The 15,396-nt window shown below is 43.8% G+C and overlaps 1 protein-coding gene across 6 annotated transcripts in view; it reads right to left on the reverse strand.

Annotated features, from left to right (window-relative positions):
* The window catches only part of REPS2 (RALBP1 associated Eps domain containing 2), a 425,141-nt gene that overhangs the window by 13,948 nt on the left and 395,797 nt on the right, over window positions 1–15,396 (reverse strand). For all 6 annotated transcript variants that reach the window (XM_075589809.1, XM_075589813.1, XM_075589812.1 and 3 more), the window contains one exon: window positions 9,977–10,122. In XM_075589809.1, the coding sequence (XP_075445924.1) occupies window positions 9,977–10,122 (146 nt within the window). The remainder of the gene's footprint in view (window positions 1–9,976; window positions 10,123–15,396) is intronic.

The following is a 15,396-nucleotide window of genomic DNA, read 5'->3' on the forward strand; positions in this document are numbered from 1 at the left end:
GGTGGTCACCTGGGCAGGGATAAAACATTGGACCGTATTTCATCCCGATTATATTGGCCAGGGATGCTTAGTGATATTGCTAAGCTATGTGCGGCATGTCCGAAGTGCCAGCTAACTAGTCCAAAGGGACAAAAACCAGCCCCTTTGGTTCCTCTACCCTTGGTGTCAGTTCCCTTTGAGAGGATTGGGGTAGACTTGGTAGGACCTCTAGAACCTTCTGCGAAAGGAGACAAGTTTATCCTTGTAATAGTTGATTATGCAACAAGATATCCTAAGGCGTTTCCCCTGAGAACAGCAACGGCGAAGCAAGTACCCAACAAGTTGTTGGAACTGTTCTCATGGGTTGGACTTCCCCAGGTTATGTTGACAGACCAAGGTACAAATTTCATGGCTAAACTGATGCAGGATGTCTTAAAGTTACTAGAGGTCAAGTCTGTTCGGACATCGGTCTACCATCCACAGACTGACGGATTGGTGGAAAGATTTAACCGAACTCTAAAAGGGATGCTGAGGAAATTTGTAGATTCAGAGAAGAGAGCCTGGAATGAATTTCTCCCTTTTCTGCTATTTGCAGTGCGGGAAATTCACCAGGCCTCCACGGGATTCTCTCCATTTGAATTGCTCTATGGCCGCCAACCACGGGGTATCCTAGACCTCCTAAAGGAGTCCTGGGAGGAACAGCGGTCCCCTTCTAAGAATACCCTGCAATACACTGGCGACACACTTTATCGCAGTGCGGCCAGATCCGCAAGCCGGGAGATTTCCCGGCTTGCTAGTGGCCGCCCCTCGGCGTGCCGCGCGTCATAGACGCGCGGTCACGCGTCTTCGGGAGCCTGCGCCCCCTGCACGCGCGTCCAGGGCTCCCCGAAGGAGCCTAGGTGTCCCGCGATCGCGGGACAGCGGCAGGGGGTTCCGGGGGACCCGGCGGACCCGGCAGCGGTAGGGAGAGCGCCCCGATCGGAGGGCGCTCTTCCGCTGCTTCGGCGCGCGCCCGTCACACTCGGGCGCGCGCCAGGCTACTGCTGCGGCACAGAACGGGCAAATGCTCGAATAAACTGTGCCGCAGCAGTATGTACTAGACCTTAGGGAGCGCCTAGATGTGGTCGGCCATTTTGCCAGGGAGAATCTTAGATCAGCCCAGGACAGTCAGGAGAGACATTACAATCAGAATGCTCGCATGAGAGTGTTTCACCCAGGAGACCAGGTGATGTTATTGTTACCCAGTTGCGAGAGTAAACTCCTGGCCAAATGGCAGGGCCCATTCAAAGTACTCCGCCGTACGGGTGATGTGGATTACGAGATCGCTCAACCAGGGTCCCGGAAGGGTAAACAAATTTACCATGTGAACTTGCTGAAACCCTGGAAGATGCAGCGGTCTCTATTCATCCACCCGGTGGAGGAGGAAACGGACTTGGGTCCTCAGCATCCACGGGAGAACATCGTGAGTCACGATAAAATCCCAATGGGTAAACAGTTGTCCTCTGAACAAAAAGGGGACTTGTTAGAAATAATTACACAATTCCCTGATGTTTTTTCTGACTTACCAGGACAAACTAACTTAATTTCCCATGCAATCGAGACAGCACCTGGGGTAAAAGTACGTTCCCGTCCTTATAGGTTGCCTGAAAGTCGTAGGGCTCTGGTAGAGAATGAGGTACAAGAAATGCTACACTTAGGAGTGATTGAGGAATCATGCAGTGAGTGGTGTAGTCCACTAATTATGGTCCCTAAACCCGATGGGAAGGTAAGATTTTGTGTGGAACTCCGAAAGGTCAATGCGGTATCCAAGTTTGATGCATATCCGATGCCAAGGGTGGACAAATTAATTGACGCCCTTGGTAACGCGGAATATATATCCACGCTGGACTTGACCAAAGGATACTGGCAAATACCCTTAGAGGAAAAGTCCAAATGCAAAACAGCCTTTGCCACTCCCAAGGGTTTATACCAGTTTGTGACAATGCCATTTGGACTGCATGGAGCCCCAGCCACATTTCAGAGACTCATGGATAAGGTACTGAGGCCCCATAGGACTTATGCCGCAGCCTACCTAGATGACATTGTCATTTATAGTAAACACTGGCGGGCCCATCTAAATAGGCTGAAAGCGGTCCTCAAATCTCTAAGAGAGGCAGGGCTCACAGCCAACCCGAAGAAATGTGCCCTGGATAAGGCGGAAACCAAATACTTAGGGTATGCAGTGGGAGGTGGAAAAGTAAGGCCACTAGCCGACAAGGTAGTTGCCCTGAAAGAAGTTCCGACCCCCCAAACAAAAACGCAGGTACGCTCTCTGCTGGGTTTAGCAGGGTACTACCGGTGGTTCATCCCCAACTATTCGGAAGTGGCAGCCCCTTTAACGGAGCTCACAAAAAAGTGTGCCACTACACAAGTGGTATGGTCAGAGAGCTTTTGAGGACATAAAAAGGTGTCTATCAGAGGGTCCCATCCTTAGAAGCCCAGAATTCAACAGCCCTTTTATAGTGCAAACAGATGCATCAGAGATAGGACTAGGGGCAGTGTTGTCACAACAGTTTGAGGGAGTTGAACACCCTATCCATTTCCTGAGTAGGAAATTGTTCCCGAGGGAAAAAAAACTACTCAGTGATTGAGAAAGAGTGCCTCGCAGTAAAGTGGGCAATAGAGGCTTTGAGGCATTACCTGGCAGGAGTCCATTTTACTTTGGTGACGGACCATGCTCCACTGAAGTGGTTAAATAGTATGAAGTATTCGAATGCTAGATTGACTAGGTTGTATATGGCCTTCCAACCCTTCTCATTTGAGATTCAGCACAGGCCGGGAAAAGAGAACGCAAATGCTGACTTCTTTTCTAGAGAAGGGGTGGATGGTTGGGCTTCATCCGTGCGTAGCCCCAGCCACACACTAACAGGGGAGGAATGTGACAGGGTAAATAAAAGCCACCAGCTATATGCCTGGAAAACCTATGTCTAGTCTGCAGTGCAGCACTGACTAGGTTAACTTCAGCTGGGAACCTCAGGACAATTAGTTGGATCCCAGCTGCCTAATAAAGGTGTGTTAAAACCCCAGGCTGTAGACACATGGGGCTGGCTGTTGAGGAGAGAGGAGTAAGCTACTGAAGAGATTACTGATACAAGGTCTGTTAACAAAGTAGATGAATTATGAACTGTCTGTCTCCTGCATAGAAAAGGGTAGCTGCCTTATTTTAACACTGTCTGCAAAAGAGAACTGTTTGGTTTGGTCTGCTGAAGAAAAAGCCATTTTTCTTTTGTTTGCTGATGAAAAGCTATTTTTGTTTTTGTGTGCTGTATATCTTTTAAGGCTAAATAAATAAGCCTTGTCAAGAAACCCGCGTGTGTAGTTGCATGTACCCTGCAACAGCCCCCCACCCTGAATTAGTCCGATTACGTGTGAAGGATTTACAGCTTATCAAGTTTATATGTTTATGATGAAATTGTGCCTTTCTCTGTGCTCTATGGACTCAAATATCATTTTGCCCTGGTTGTCGCCTCAGGCTTTGGGGGTTTATTCCCCACTTTTTTAACTATATGGAATCTTAGGAAGGGGTGTGAACTCCAAGAAACAGTATAAATTTTTTAATCAAAAAGAATCCCATGATTCCAGTTCTGTACACCATCCCCAAGAGTCATAATAACTTAATCCATACCCCTGGCGACCCCATTGTATCTGGGGTGGGTTCAATATTTCAGCCTGTACCAATTATTCTTGATAAATTATTAAGGCCTGGTCATTGCATCAAGATCTTACATTTAAGACTGGCTGACATTTTGCAGAGAATTGATCAGTCTATATTAATTGATTCCGCATATAGATGGCATTTCCTCTGTGAAAGATGCCTTTAGAGTCTAGTAGTCTGTTGAGGGAATGCATTCTGGTCATTGACCTTTTGTTTTTTATCCTCAGGAGGAACTATTTCCTCTTTAGGACCTGTTTTTTGTTCAAAGACAGGGTACAGCATGAGATCCAATGTTGTACCCACATATGCCAACATCTAGATGGATGACTTTGAGCATTGCTACGTCTATACACATCCTGCTTTTTGGACATATGGGTGAATGGGGGTGCAATATATAGACAATATCTTTCTGATCTGGACAGATGACAAGGACAATTTGACTGATTTCGTTGAGGATCTCAATAGGGCTCGGAAAACCATAGGTCTCACTTTGATCAACCATGAGTCAATGATTCATTTCTTAAACACCGATATCAGTTTGAATTAAGGAATCCTACAGTCCGATATGTACAATAAACAGACTGACAGGAACAATCTCCTATATTATGATAGCAACCACCCACCTGGCACTATAAGGGGTTTGCCATTCAGCTAATTTATCAGGGCCAAAAGAATGATCATTTCTCCTTAACTGGTTCCTAAATGTTTGGATCTCGTTTACCAATGATTCTCTGAGAGGGGCTATCTCAAATCATTACTTGACCAACAGCGTCGTAAAGCTGAACTGATTCCCAGAGAATCACTTTTAAAAAAATCCAATAAAGGAATTGCTAAACCAAAGAGGGAATTCTCAACTCCTTTCATATTAGTATTTAATGCACTGAGTAGGAGAATTAGAAATACTATCACTGCCCATTAGTCGTTATTATCCCAGGATGACACTAGGTAGTTATGTCAAAGCTCCCTCCTTTCTTATAAAAGGGGGAAAACATCTGAGGGATTCGCTTGTAAGGACTGATTTGGGTGGTAAAACTCTCCTACAAACTCATCTTAGACCATCTAAATTTGGGACATACAGATTTTGCTCCTGTGCGCAGTGTAATAGTGTAATAGTGTGCAGGAAGGTTGCTCTTTCACTAACCCACAAACAGCACGTAAATCTAACATCAAGAATGATTATTATTGGCTTTCAAAATATGATATATATTTGATTAAATGTCCTTGTGAGCCTGGGTATGTGGGTAAGACCAATCACATGGTTAAGGAAAGGATTGGCCAGACACGGCGGCCATACGGGGAGGTGATTTGGAGGCACCAGTAGCCCATCATTTCATCTCTAATGGCCACCAGGCCAACCGGCTAAGATTTCAGATCATAGATGAAGTGGAGAGACCCCAGGCGGGGGGGGGGGCAGTAGGCTCAGACAACTGCTCCAAAGAGAGGCTGGGTCGATCAGGAGACTTAATACACTGACCTCATTGGTGTGAGGATTCTGGGGTCACGACGGCCGCAGCGTGACCTCCCTTCACCTCATGTTGCGCTCGCTGCTGCAGGGCATCCCCTTCGCCGTTCTCGTCCGGTCCCCATGGTTGGGGGACTCCCTCCTCGTCCCCGGTGGGCGGGCGCTGTTCCGCAGGTGGCTGGAGCTATGGCGGCTGCTGCTGCTGCTCATGGGCGCGCGCTCCCCGTTACGGAGCACGCGCCGGATCTAGTTAATTTATTCACTTCTCCTGCAGTGAGACCCCGCCACCAACACACACACAGCCTACAATCATGCCCCAAGACTGCTCACCTGCATTCTTCTCTAGGCAGCCTATGCAGGACAGCTCATTACACTCCTCCAGGTCTGCCTCCTCTTCCTATTCGCCAGCCGCACTATATACAGTAATGCCTGTCTTGCCATTCCCACATCACTCGACATAGTCTCTGCTTACGGACATCTATTCTGGCTCTCCCTTTGCTCTTCGTTTATTCAGGTTGCGACCCGGCTTGGCGAACGTTTCTCTCTGGCTCTGGACCCTGGCTCCCACTTGACCTTGTAGCTTCTCTCATCCCTCGACTACAGCTTGCACCTCGACCTTCCGGATCTCTCTCTCCCTGACCTTGGCTAACGGCAACGACTTCGTCACTTCTGTACCGGTACCGGCAAGTATTGCTACACCTATTCACACCTGGCCTGGCAACGCCAAAACACCACACTCTGGACACGCTCCTTCTGCTGTGGGTGCTTGCACATATACGTCCCCACCTCAGTATAAGGGACGAGTCTGGTCTGCGGGCAGCACCGGCATAACAATTGGGCATGGAATAAGGAGTCAGACTTGAATTGCTTTTTTTAGGGTGGCTCCAGTCCTGACCCCTCTAGTCTGATGCTACATGTCACACACATCGGCTGATGGCTGTGGATGTGGAGATCTGTATATTACTGTGTCAGTCCGGGAAATGGAGCATTGAATTATCTTGGGTCGGTATACTATGACTATACATCTTGGTGTATCTTATACAGTGGATCTAATCCTCCGTTGTCTCTCTCACGTCTCCCTCATGCTCTCCTTTTGCACATATTGTCCAGCTCTGATATCTTCCATCATGATCATATGTGAGGTATGCTCTATGATCTGTCTCTCTAGTTTTGTATCATCAGCTGCTCTTTAATATTATCCTATTTTCATCAATATCTATCTATCTATCTATCTATCTATCTATCTATCTATCTATCTATCTATCTATCTATATCTATCTTCATTAGGACTTTTTGTAATAAATGGGAGTCTACAGAGATTTCATGAAACAGACATGTTTAGATATGTATTTTTATATGAATAAGACATGTTATTCTATATCTGGATATCTCTCTTACTCCTCTGTATGTATGTTTGTATGTATATATTTATTTATATAGTGCCATTAATGTACATAGCGCTTTACAGCAGTAATATGCGTGACAATCATATAAATAGCACATAAAGGGGAGCAGTGCTTCAGACATAAAAGTAACATTTAGGTAAAGGAGTCCCTGCTCCGAAGAGCTTACAATCGAATTTGTTGGTAGTAAGAACGTACAGAGACAGTAGGAGGGCGTTCGGTAAGTGCGTCGGCAGGGGGCCAAGGTTCATGTATGAGGTGTAAATTATTAGCCATGGAGCTACTCGTATGCTTATTTAAGCAGGTGTGTTTTGAGGTGGGTCTTAAATGTGGATAGAGCGGGTGCTAGTCGGGTATTGAGGGGAAGGTCATTCCAGAGGTATTCTGTATTCCTCTGTATTAAGGCCCTTCCGTATTTTCATTTCTTTGGGTACTTTGTTAATGAATGGAGATCTCTCTGGATGCGAGTTATGCCGTTGACTTTGGGTGTCGGTCGGCATGACAACCCGCTATGCTGAGACACTATGCTGTCAGGGCTTGATTACCACGGAGCTCCAATTGCCTTGATCTGCATCAGCTGCAGTAGACACGTGATTGTGTCTCTCGATTGTAGCATCATTCTGCACACGGCAGCGAGATATCTGGATATATACACAGTGTCCAGTTTCCACTACTCTACTTTCTGAGGAAGGACACATCTACTTATCTTATGTAGACACATCTACATAAAGTACTGCGTGTTTTCACTAAACGTGGGAAAGGGCCAGAAGAAAGTATCTTGTATCCAGAAATGTTGCCCCCCTTAATTTGACTGTCATCTGATTTTTTGCCTGATGATTCAAAACATACAGGGAGATAGCACAAAAAAAAACCATGCAGGGCACTAATTTATTAAACTCGTGAAATATATTTAAAAAATATCCACTTGCAAACAAAAGAGATAAGCAGTCTATAGAACAGTGCCGCTGCAACTACTAAGATGTTACAGCAGATCACTGAATTTCTTCTGAGTCCCTAGACTCCTGCTGCATTTCCGGGTTTCTGCCTGTTCCTCCAGCACTACATCTATGAATTGCACACGTCATTTATTATTTCTATTGCGGTAAGTTACTATGGCAACTTAGGGGTTTTAAAAGGAGGCTAAATGCAGCAGAAGTAACTTACTGCTGATTCTGAGGCTTATAGCAGTGCAGGGAGGAGCCTGGAGATCCCGAGCTTGCAACAGGACGCAACACTGACGTTGGTGCGCAGAGCCAGAGAAACAGACAACAACCCAGGAAGTGGTGCAGGAGTTTAGAAACTCTGAGGAAATCCATTGATCTACTGTAACATCCCAACAGGAGCAACTGCACTGTTCTGTAAGTAATTTGCCCTCGTTGGTTTGTGAGTGGATATTTTCTGTCCCATTAGGAGTACCATTTTTTGTGCTTATTTACATTGGTTATATATTTTTATGGATAAGAGATTTAATTCCTTTTAGCACAATATATACTACCTTAATGTGTTAAGAACACACTTGAAATGCTTTTAATATTTTGGTTAAAATTCTTAATTTATACGAAAAAGGAATGTTCTAGTTGTAAAGTCATTGCCTTCGAAGATTTTTAAAAGTGGTTTGAATCTCAATATCACCCTCCATGTTAGATTGGGCAAGTCATGTTACTCTCCTCTGCTCCAGGCACCAACAATTAGATTGTGTAGCCCCCTCTTTGGGGACTACTAGTTCTGGAAAGGGGTTAATGCCTTACGGGGTAACTTGGTGGAATCACTCAGGGTTTACTCCTCCCCTTTTCTCCCCCGTGTCCAGCAATGTCATGATAAGGAACATAGAGGGTATATATATAGCTCCACCCAATGTTCTAGAAGCAGGTTCTTTAGAGTTCTAACTGGGGTCCACACTGTGAGTTCTCTAAATACGTTTGTATGTATAGGGGAGTGTATTAAGATAAGTCCTTACACCTGTTATTCTTTTGAAGTTATGAAACATGCCTCGATATAAGTAAGCACCAGTAGTAAGGGACTACTATTGTTCTCACTTTTGAAAAGGATGTAGCATGCTCTTGATAGGAATTCTTGGCATAGTCATTCCGGAGTATGTTTGGGCCGTCCCAACCGGAAAGGTTCCCTGGCATTCCTGATCAATAGGTATGAAGGAAGTATGTAATGCAGAATAGTGGGTTGCTAATCCAGGAGCCCAACGTGTATCAGAACGATGAACAAGAAAAAGACACCTAGTGTGGGCACTTAAAGCTGCAGTTCAAGCAATATCCTGCATGTTTGTGTTTTTTAATAAATAAGTTCTGTAGTAAGAATTTTTTTTTTTAGCATTTTCTGTTTTAAAAACAACAACTTTGAAAGACCAATTTTCTTGTATTCTATTTTAACAAGCATGTTTGTTACTATAGCAACCATTTACATTCCCCAGATTTAAAGATGTCGCCAAACTTTGACTATCAATAGACGGAGAACTAATTGACCGGCAGCTATGCAGTTCTTTAGGTAAGTAGAGATTGCCCACATGAAACTACTGAAGTAAAAAAAAAAAACTAAAAAAAAAAAAAAAACGGGAGCTTGAACTGCAGCTTTAACTGATTGTGTAAAGATGGGTTAATTAACATAATCTTTAATGTCAACCAAGAAACTAAAATAATGGGTGTTAAAAACAGCTGTGATGCAGCTTTGACCCTAGTTCGAGTGCTAAAGATGTACTCTGGATCTACTACTAATATTGTATGATGACCAAAATGTATCAGTCACTCATATACTAAATCAATGATTGATCTGGATCAAACAATATTGATCAACGTGTATGCCTGTAAGGCCCATTCAACAAGGGATGGTATATTATTAACTCTGTGCAAGAGACTGACAATTTGGCCTTTACTAAAGGTATCAAGTTAAGCACCTTCCCAGTTTAGGAGTCTGACTATCGAAATATATTGGTTGTCACAAGTTTTCTGTCAAGTACCAAGTATGTCAATGTCTGTGGAGCGTTATTGACTGCTGTCGAATAAAGCACCTTTTTCTTTTATAAAAGTTCCTGGCACCCATATTTTTCCTATCTGCTTAGTCACACCCAGCCCGCACCTACCCAACACCCTGCAAAGGCCTCAGAGACTGAGCACTGCCATTGTACATAACCAAGTTGATGTGACCTCCTTTAGAGCTGGATACGGAGGGTACGATTTTAACGCGTGTTATGCACATGACTTAAAAACAGCAGCATTTTAAAATAAAGACTAAAAACATTTTGCTCCAATTACCTGAATTCTGATCTATATATATTTTGCTCCAATTACCTGAATTCTGATCTACATGTCGCGCTAACATTTGGCACCAACACATTGCAGAGTAATAGAGTGGAGAACCACGCATAACTTACGTTAAATGCAAAATGCATTATATTTTCAGACTTGCTTTGTTTCTTCTTTACTTTACCTATTAATTGTAGGATGGGGCTTGAGGGATGCAGCCGATGAGGTCAAACTTGAAGTTGAAGACAGTTCATGGTTTTCTAGCACCTGACTTTCCGGGTGGAATTTCCTTCTTAGTGGTTTGGTTGGTGGCTGGTTAAGTACAATCTCCTTGGAGAAAAAGCAAAATAAATAAATAAATATATATATATACATTTAATTTATAATATGTGTAAACTGAACAGGTTCATTTATTTAGAGCTGTTGAAAGGAAGAAACATACATACTGTAGTACTATGCTACGATTCTGCAGGGATTTTCCTCTCAAATGCTAATACGGTGATAGAATCCCCAATAACAGATATTTATTTGCAATATTTTGACTGGTAACAGTATAAAATTAATAATACCCTTATTACTAGAAGTCTGTAAGCTCTACCAGACCGGAGACTCCTCTATGAGGCAACATTCATCCACATTGCTTAAACCTAATTTGCATGGAGAATTGGCAGGGAATGCAGTATGTGCAAGCTGCAAATGTTGGCTGCCTATTATTAAAATGATGTTAAAATAGTACTTGATGTATTTTATTTGCACCAATTCTGTCCCGCTTCGGTGTTGGCATGCAAAATGGGGAATTGGTTGAAACAATATGTCAAGGGTAGACAAATTGGACTTCATCAGAATTATTTCCAAAGCAGTTCGGATTTTTTGTCCCAAGGCAGAATTTATAACTACTTTCAGAAGCTTGGAACCCTTTCCAATATATACAAAGTAATTTGAAAGATAACAGAGTACCAACATGAAATTATGATGGATTTTATTTAATTGCACTGGTTAAATGGTTATCTAAAAAAATGTCTGTTATTGAGGTTTGTCCTATTTACTGTTCTCTGGGCCAGACTTTACACAAATGCATAGCATCATCACATTTAAATCAAATGATAGAATATTATGCTAGACTCAGCAGGTTTCCTCACAGCGCAGATGACAGAATATGACAAAGAACTGTGCAATGACCCTGGAAACAATACACAGATAATATATTGTTTGTGTACTGCAGTTGATGTGCACAGAGGGAAAATGAGGCCAAGTGTTTTCAAGTGTCTTTAAATTTGAGTTGTAGTACAAATATGACATTCTTTTAAACAGAACGTCAGTGGTGGTTGTCTGAATTAAAACTCCAATTAAAGAGGCAAACCAAGTAGGCAATTTGTTTTGAATTTATTTTTTTATTATTTAGATTGGAAGCAGGGGGTCTCCAGAGCTGAATCCCATTAATTTCTTGGGGTTCCTTTAGCCGCGTCGCTCGGCTAGCAGGGATCACATAATGGCCGTTTTTCAAAGCTCTCTCACCCTAGGGGGCCAATAGGAAACTGTGACGTCATCTGGTGAGGCTTCCTATATGCCCACGTGATCGGGTTTTTTACATTTTGCCAAGATACTGGCACCCCCTTAAGACTTCTGTATCTTGGGAAGCAGTGGGTCCCTGGAGGTGAACTTAATGGATGTTTGTCACCAGAGACCCCTGCTCCAAACTTTTGTTAAAAAATACTAATAAAAGAAGCGCTTTATTTGCTCCTTTAATACTGTGATTGCACACTTTAAAAGATGCTACTAAGATGTATCAAACCTCCTTTGCAAAAAGACAAGGTGTGATTTTTATTCCAAGATGACTCCCTTTAATGCGCCTGTGAATTTAAAGCCGAACATCACACCCTGGGCCTGTTTCTCTGCTGTACAATGGGTGTAACTATGATGACTAGAGATGTGTGAACTTTTTTATAAAAGTTGGCAAACACTGAAGTTTGCCGTTGTTTTTTTTTGGCAAAAACAAAATGTGGGTAGAAACAGCATACTGTAGTTCTCCCCCAAAAAGATGCAGGTGTCACAGACACGTAACCTCATTTTTTTTATGCACATATTGAAAACTGTTGCAAAAACTGTGATATTTCGCAACTCAACCATTTTTGGAAAATCTTTCGTAAAAGCAGAATTTTTAACATTAACCCCAAGCCCCTTCCAGAAAAAAATAGCAAATTCGCACATCTCTGATAATAACCAAATAGTTATTGACTTCGGCACATTAAGTAGTGTTATGATTCTTCATTATATAATGATCTTGAACTGTAGAACAAACATCTTCAGCTAGTGTTTTGTAAAAGATATTTACTGGGAGAACAGAAAGATAGAATTGTATAATAATACAGTGGACGTATGGGCCTTTAAGGAAAATGGTACTGGAGCCCACGATCAGCCATTAGCATCATACTTCAGATTGCTTTCATTAGGGCTGGGGTAATAAGAATTACACTACTGTAAAGCAAAAAAGCAGACTGGCATTGGTCAGTATTGTAAGTATTGTTTTATGTCTGAAGCACGTATTCCCATGATCTGTTATTTGTTATTTCTATGATTGTCACCTTTATTACTACTGTGAAGCGCTATGTACATTAATGGCACTATATAAATAAAGACATATGTAACAGGGTATGTCCCATATTACCTTTCTTCCCCCTTGTTATCTCTGTGATGTAATTCCTGTTAGCTACAGCCAGTAACAAGACTAAAGCTATGGGCTCCTGACCCCCCTTATGCCCCTCTTGTAAGTGATGGAAGTAAGGTGGTGACTCATGGGATAGGTACAGTCCATGAGCCCGCCCCTTCTTGAGTCTTCCAAGTGGGTGTAGCAAGTATTGGCAGTCTCAACCTCGAGGATCAGCAGCTGACGTCAGACTCGCGACACTGCAATGCGTGTCGTCGGATGGTAATGACATCACAGTGCGGGCGACAGCGTGGGAAAATTAGCTCAATACAAAATCAAACCGTAGGATGATAATATCAATCACATTAAAAAACAATCTGGCTATTGAGTGGTAGCTTCCTTCCAACACGTCTTTATCCCCTGATGAAGTAGCTATTGGTGCTACGAAACGCTTTGGAAGGAAGCTACCACTCAATAGCCAGATTGTTTTTTAATGTGATTGATATTATCATCCTACGGTTTGATTTTGTATTGAGCTAATTTTCCCTCGCTGACGCCCGCACTGTGACATCATTACCATCCGACGACACGCATTGCAGTGTCGCGAGTCTGACGTCAGACGCTGATCCTCGAGGTTGAGACTGCCAATACTTGCTACTACTCATTACTGGATATCTGTATCTGGACTCTGGTGACTTGCCAAATATACCTTTGGAGTGCCAACATTGGCTGGATGGCGGCTTTTAACCCACCATGGTCCTAGACGGATGACGTGAGGAAAGATACCAAACGACTTCACTCCTGTGCGGTCCTATTCCAGTTCTCTGCGAGTGGTAACAGCTACTGTCATGGAATAAGAAACACATTTCTGTTTCACCCCCTCCCCCCCATTTCCTTTGCAGTTTCTGCTTGTCAGATTCTCAGTTCCAGCTGCATGTATTTTGCTCTGTGCACTCACAGTGCTTGTGTGTTAGACACAGTGTTGCGACCCCTGTCTCTGCATTATGCCAGTGAGTTGCCACAGCAACCTCAGCCTTTCTGTCAGAATGGGTTAGTCTGCCTGCTCCCCCTCTGCCTTGCTGACAGATGGTCTGTCCCCAGGCTATCTTGCTACCCAGCATACACTGGCACTTCCTGGACTCTGAGTGAGTAGCTGCCTAATTGCCCCAGCAAGGCCTTTTTGTTTTACACTGTCTCATCATTGATACACTGCACTTCAAACAGAGAAGCACTCTCTACCATATTACATCTACAAGCACCTATCTCCCTGTGATTTTCCCTCAATAAAATTAAGAAAGAGAAAAGTACTAGTTTGTGCTTTGGAAGAGGTGAGACACGAGTTAAGCTAACTGGAACTAATCATACACCATTCATGACCCTGGTTTCAGGAAAGTAAAACAAAGGCCGTGTGTTAGGGAATCACACAGGAGCTACTACTCATAGACTTTATACTATACAGAATAGTCTCTGCACCCCAGGACAAGCAAGCAGCTTTACACTGCCAGACAGGGCAGCAAACTTTATACAGCAAACTGCATACAGCCTGCAGCCTTACAAACAAGCAAGCAGATTTACACTGGTCACAGCCAGCAAACAACCTGGCACACAAGGCAGCAGCTTTGCAGACAGACAATGCTTCTTACACAAAATCTGATTGCCTTTCTCTATCTGAGTTCACCCTCTGCACAGCTCCATAGTGAGGGATTACCATCTCACCTTACCCTGCGCACGTCCCCACGGCCAGCGCCACCAAGGGCCACGCCACCGGACACCCGCCAGGACACGGGTCAGAGCCATCGGACACCTATGAGTACAGCTACCCCTATGCTGAATGCTGCAGGACACCGCTCGGCATGATCTGAGACAGTCGCCCATCGCTGTCACAGGTAAAAGACCGCACGCCACACGCACTGGCTAAAGGCCTACACACACCTACAGTACAGCATGGCAGAACTCAGAGCCTCTAATTGTTTGGAATGGGAAGGGAGCGATCCAATCAGGTATACCCCATATAAGTGAATACACGTGAAACAGATATAATAGTACAATATGATGTAATTAGAAAATGAATAAAACAAAACTAGTTGAGGTGAAAACGTCTTGTCTTCAAAAGAGTGAATTAATAAAAAGTGAAGTACAACCAGGAGGTGTGTAGATATTACTTCTTCCTTTCAAAGGCGAGTTGGAACCACTCTGCTTTCACACCAGTAGACTATGCCAGATAATCAGCTCTCAGCAGGGTATATGCAAAAACAAAAGACACAGAGCGGCCCAATAGTGCAGATTGCAATACACAGGATTTATGTTGTAAAAAGGTAAGAGATGTACTCACACTAAATACAAAGTTTCTGTACACATAAGGGTTTCTTTAGCAATTTAATGCTTTCAGTCGGAGCGGTGTGTGCTCCCAAGTCTTCTCCTCTGCTACTCGCTGTGCCGCCGACGGTGGCGTGTGACGTCACTTTCGGTTCACGGATAGCCGCATCCGGTGGAAAAGGGATGGCAACCAGCAGTGATGAGGAGTCTGTGGGAGCGTCCTAGCGATCGGCGTCTTCTCTTGGAGGCAGCTGCTTCAAACTCGTTGGCTCAACGAGCCTCACCAGATAACACGCAGGAGAGTGATCACTCAGACACAGAGACCGCTGCGCAACTGCAACAGTTGCAGGCAGAAGCAAGGCCTAAACGGACAGTCACACTGACACAAAAGGTCCGCGAAAAATATGAGACCGACATTGAAGCGCACCGCGCTAAATTAGAGTTGGCCTGGGAGACAACCACACTTGGGATACGCAATGTCGCCGGCGCTGGCAATTATGTACAACTGTTCGAGCAGGCAATAACTCAATTAAAGATAGATCATGCACGCTACCAAGAGCTGTCAGAGGCATACGTCACTTACTTGGCCAGGGCTAACACCGGCGAAAGCCTGCAAGAAAGGGACTTACAGCATAACATTGACT

Source organism: Ascaphus truei, chromosome 3 (genome assembly GCF_040206685.1).
Source record: "Ascaphus truei isolate aAscTru1 chromosome 3, aAscTru1.hap1, whole genome shotgun sequence".
NCBI classification, from domain to species: domain Eukaryota; kingdom Metazoa; phylum Chordata; class Amphibia; order Anura; family Ascaphidae; genus Ascaphus; species Ascaphus truei.